General features: G+C 44.5%; 1 protein-coding gene across 3 annotated transcripts in view; it reads left to right on the plus strand.

The window, feature by feature from the left end:
• The first annotated feature begins 3,696 nt into the window (after positions 1-3,696).
• The window catches only part of gas7a (growth arrest-specific 7a), a 19,407-nt gene continuing 18,454 nt past the window's right edge, over positions 3,697-4,649 (plus strand). Inside the window, exons 1-3 of one of the 3 annotated variants that reach the window (XM_024272967.1) lie at positions 3,697-3,918; positions 4,396-4,455; positions 4,531-4,593. In XM_024272967.1, coding sequence (XP_024128735.1) covers positions 3,712-3,918; positions 4,396-4,455; positions 4,531-4,593 — 330 coding nt within the window. In that variant the 5' untranslated portion in view covers positions 3,697-3,711. Of the gene's footprint in view, positions 3,919-4,395; positions 4,594-4,649 lie in introns of all 3 variants that reach the window. The other 2 variants (XM_024272966.1, XM_024272968.1) reach the window with 2 other exon arrangements.

Here is a 4,649-nt window from a genome sequence, read left to right on the forward strand (position 1 = left end):
GATCAATTTCTGTGTATGAAATGATAAAAATGACACAAAATGCACAATAAAAGAAAGTAAAATCCTGCTAATCAAAAACAAAATTGTGAAGGTGAAGCAGAAATAACATTTTTCTTTATTCTTTCCCTTTAGCCATAAGCTTGACATTTTATATAGGATTGTCCATAAATGTAGGGCAAAAAATAATATACAACCTTTTATTATAACGGAATTTTTTTTTTTTTGCACTTTATTTACACTCAAAAATATATCTATAGAAGTTGATAATAAATAAAAGCATTGAAGACTATATCCTGCTGATAAAAGCAGCAACACGTGATTCGTTTGTTGTTTTTTCTCCTTTTGTTGTTGTAAATAAAGGGGAACAGCAAAGGTCACAGCTTCACTCTCGAATGCTAATCTATGCTAAGATGAGCTCCTCTGTGCATTTAGGTCAGTTTCAGCCTGAAAGAACGTTTTCATCTCAAACGTTTCATTCGTTCTTCCTCACAAACACAAACTCTTAAATCAAATATCCATCAACACTTTTCCGGTCAGTGTTGGAGACCAGCGGGACTCGGATTCCTCCTGCAGGAAACCGACGAGGGTCCAGTGTCCCGCCGTGCCGTTTGGCCTTGAGGGCCGCGCTCAGCTGAGCTCACGAGTTTACCTTCAGCTGGAGATGCGCCGCTCTGATGTGCAGCGAGCAGACAGCTCATGAATCACTAACATTGAAGAGCCATTATACGGCCTGGTGGGGGGACGGGGTCACTGGTGCTGAGCTGTGAACCCTGCAGGACCCGGGTCAGTAATACACAAACTGGAAGGACAACCCCGAGGAGCAAACAAGAGTTTGGTTTTCATGACCACCAAACATCCGGATCAGATTTTTATTGATTAACTGTGAATAACCAGATGATCTGATTGTAGTTATCTGATAATCTGATTACTTTTCTTCCCCAAAATGTGATATTTGTTTTTGTGTATCAGATCCTCACAAAACGAATTCAGTAAACAAACTCTTCTGTAGACAGAAGATAAATGTCTGGTGTTTCCAGACCAATTTTCCCTTCATGGATCGCAGTCAGAGCAGCCGGATCACATTAGCGCTTATTCTAGCAAAGCCAAAGCTCTGCCATGTTTACCGAGAACACGCCAGCAGAAGCTGTGGAGGCAGCAGGAAGTTTGAGACTTTCATGTCTGCACACAGTCGGAAGAAAAACTAAAGCATGTTTTCTGTAAATGTGAAACCGTATTACTTTAGTAATCAGATTATTGTCTGTTTTATAAAATGAATGTGGGGTAAAGGTGATGAAAGTGAACTTTGACAGTGATAAAGAAAATGGTTGGGACGGGCTGTCTGCGGGATGGTCTGTTTTAGTAAACGACCATAAGAGGTCACTTACAAAAAACACTTCAAGAAATAATAATGGATTGGATTTATCTGCGCTTCTCCAGACGCTCAGAGGCGTGGCTGCCAGTACGCGCCTACGGCCCCTCTGACCATCACCGGAACATTCATACACATTCACACACCAGTGGAGCCACACTGGAGGCAAGTAGGGTTAAGTGTCTTGCCCAAGGACACAACGACACTTGGCTGGCGGGAGCCGGAATCGAACCGCCTATCCTTCGATCATTGGCCGACCCGCTCTACCACCTGAGCCACTACCGCCATGGAACATGGAACCTTGACAAAAGCACGCTTTATTATTTAAAAATTGTGGATTTGTTCCTTTTTTAGTGCCAATTGCATCAATAGGTTGATGTATTTCAGAGAAAAACACACTTAAAAAAAACGCTGTGTTTGTTGTGTTGGAATTATTGTGAAAAATGACAACAACAAATCTTCCAACACAACTGAGACAGTTTACGGGAACTTAGCAGCCCCCGTGGGTTGAGAAAATGGATGGAATTCATGACGAAAATCCTCACATCGAGCCGCCATCTTGAATGTTTATTTCTACTCTTCTATCTAGTCACTGAAAATGTCATGTGCCCAAATCTGAGTCCCTGATTGGTTGTGTTTTTCCCTGGTTTGATAATACATTCATATGATGAATTATCAGCTGTTGCTTGAATTTGTCACATGTAGAGAATTGTTTTTTGTCTCTTCAGCCAGAACTTCCAGCACAAAGAGCCGTCAAGCCGAGAGGAGCACTGTTTTTGTGAGGAAACCCGCCGCACAAAAACAGGTGAGCAGAAAGAAACGTGGATTTGTGTTCAGCTTTTATAGGAAACATAAAAAGATAATTCTATTTCCTTGTTTCAATCTTTCAGAGATTGAGCTAAATGTGTCAAACATTTCAGGCTCGGTGCACACTGTTTTACTGCTGTCAGTGACTCCGCCTCTAAAACACGTTGCTATGGGAACTTTTGATGAATGGCATCACTGAAATGTTTTTTTTTACGCTGGTAGCTACGTGCTAGCGTAAATGACCAGCGACTTTTGATCATTGAGGGGAAATGTCGTCCATATTTGTAGACACCATTTTACTGTAACGCTCCACTTGAGGGGTAAATACAGGTGTAGGAAGAAGCAGTCGGGGGAGGGGAAGAATTCAGATTAGGACTTTGTCCAAGTCGGTCTGAGTCAACGTTTCAATGTCAACCTCTCTTACCAATCAGGAGTGAGCTTATTGGAAGTCTACCCTACCACTTGAACGCGGGCTACGAGAAATCTGTCAATCAAACATTTTGAACGTTGGACGTAGTGGGCAGCAGGCTCCACCTACTTTTAGTCAAGCACGCGATTGGTCGGTTTATAACTTGAACGAATAACTTTCAGTTCTACGTTTCTTAGACGCATGCTCAGATGTAAAACTACTAAAGATAAACGCGTATACATATTAGAGAGGTAGGAAAATATCGATACAAGGAAATATCGTGATATATCATTTGGCAATACTCGATTAAAAATACTCCTCAGACAATTTTTAATAAAATATTAAAAGCAAGCATGTAGTTTAGTGTCTTACTTTTGTTTAATCTCCGACCACTTGTAGACATCTCAGCACAAAAACTTCTTTCAGCGGCTCTACAGCACATCAAAACAACAACATGATGGAGCAAGAAGCACCTTGTGGTAGACGTTTACTTGTTAGCCTCGTGGTTATTGTTGCAACGTCAATTGCGTTAACAGTCGAAGGTTGTTGGAAGAGCATGCGTTATTTGCTGGCAATAGTTCTGATGTTAAAGGGTTAAGGAGTAAATCACAGGTGATAATCTGATTTTTTGTGAACAAATAATTGTTATTTGATTAAAGAGATCTGTTTATTCTATTTATTGTCCCTTAAAAAATATGATGACTAAGAAACTAGATCTTTCTTCATCTTCTTCACCTTTCGGCTTATCCCATTTTTGGGGTCGCCACAGCGAAACAGCACCTACTGTTTCGCATCGGTGAGTTTTTACGCCGGATGCCCTTCCTGACGCAACCCTGTACTTGAAGGGACTCAAGAAACTAGATAATGTTGGGATATTAGTTGTATAAGTAAACAGTATCAGTGTTTTATTGGTGCATTCGTCCACCAAGACCTCCTCTGAAGTGAGCGTTTTAAAGTCTTAAAAATTCAAATTGGGAAAAAAAAGATATATTTTGCAGTAATTACTTCAGATAAACGAGGACCGCATCGATAAAGGCAGCACTGTAGACTCGTCCTCGCTCTCGAACGGTTTCTGGTCTCGTTGGAAGCCGGCCCGCTCCTGCTGCTACCATGAACCCGGGCCAACATGGATCTCCTGCCAACCCACGTGACTCGCTACGAGTCAAACCGGGCCGAGCGTGTAAGGATCACAGCGAAGAGTCCATGGACTCACGTTTGGACCGAATGGACCGCTAAGATCTGGGGTGGGGGGGCAGCCAGAACATCTTCGGACGCTCTGGGGGCGCCCGGCTCCTGGTGGTTGGAAGTACTCGTCATGTTTTGCTCAGCTAAGGTGAGAACTGGTTCTTGTTTAGGCTGTGATGCGGGCAGCGCCGAAAAACTCGTGGGGGGGGCGTGTTGTCTAGCTCGCAGATCCGTAAACCCGGACCTCCTTGGCTGAAGCCCCCACCACGTTTTATAAAAATCTGTTATGGGTTTTTCCACCAACAGTTACGCCACTGCTGCCCCCTCCCTCATTCTCAGGCTGTGTAAACAAACCCCCCCACATCGCTTGTTCTTCATCTTGAAACTTGTTTTTCTAGCAAATCTGTTTGGGGAGGGGGGGGTGCTTTCTCTCTTTGGGGGAGGATCGAGATAAGGTAAGGAGGCGGTGCGTTCGGGGGGGGCTTCCTTACAGCCTCCAACCCTTAAACCAGTGTGACAGCGGTCTTACCAGAGGCTAGACTTCCTCACAGCCGCCGCCAAATTCCCTCCGCATCATCATCGCCATCATCATCCTCCCTCCCCCTCCTCTGCGCTCCCTCCGCAGACGGGAGGCAGCCTCGCTGTGTGGAGGGAGGAGAGAGAGAGCGGCTCTCCCAGAATAGAGGTGCGAGGGATGATGATGGAGGCCAGCTTCGACACTGAGGAGAGCTTTGACGACCCCTCCTGTCTCGCCCCGCAGCCCCCCGGCGCCGTGTCCCCGGCCAAGAGGCAGATCAAGGAGGTCAAGGAGACCAAAACCACCGTGAGTATGCTGACGCTCCGCTCCTCTTCCTGTCACTTTTTTTCTCTCCATCTGTT

The sequence above is a fragment of the Oryzias melastigma genome, linkage group LG8, assembly GCF_002922805.2.
Source record: "Oryzias melastigma strain HK-1 linkage group LG8, ASM292280v2, whole genome shotgun sequence".
Classification (NCBI taxonomy): domain Eukaryota; kingdom Metazoa; phylum Chordata; class Actinopteri; order Beloniformes; family Adrianichthyidae; genus Oryzias; species Oryzias melastigma.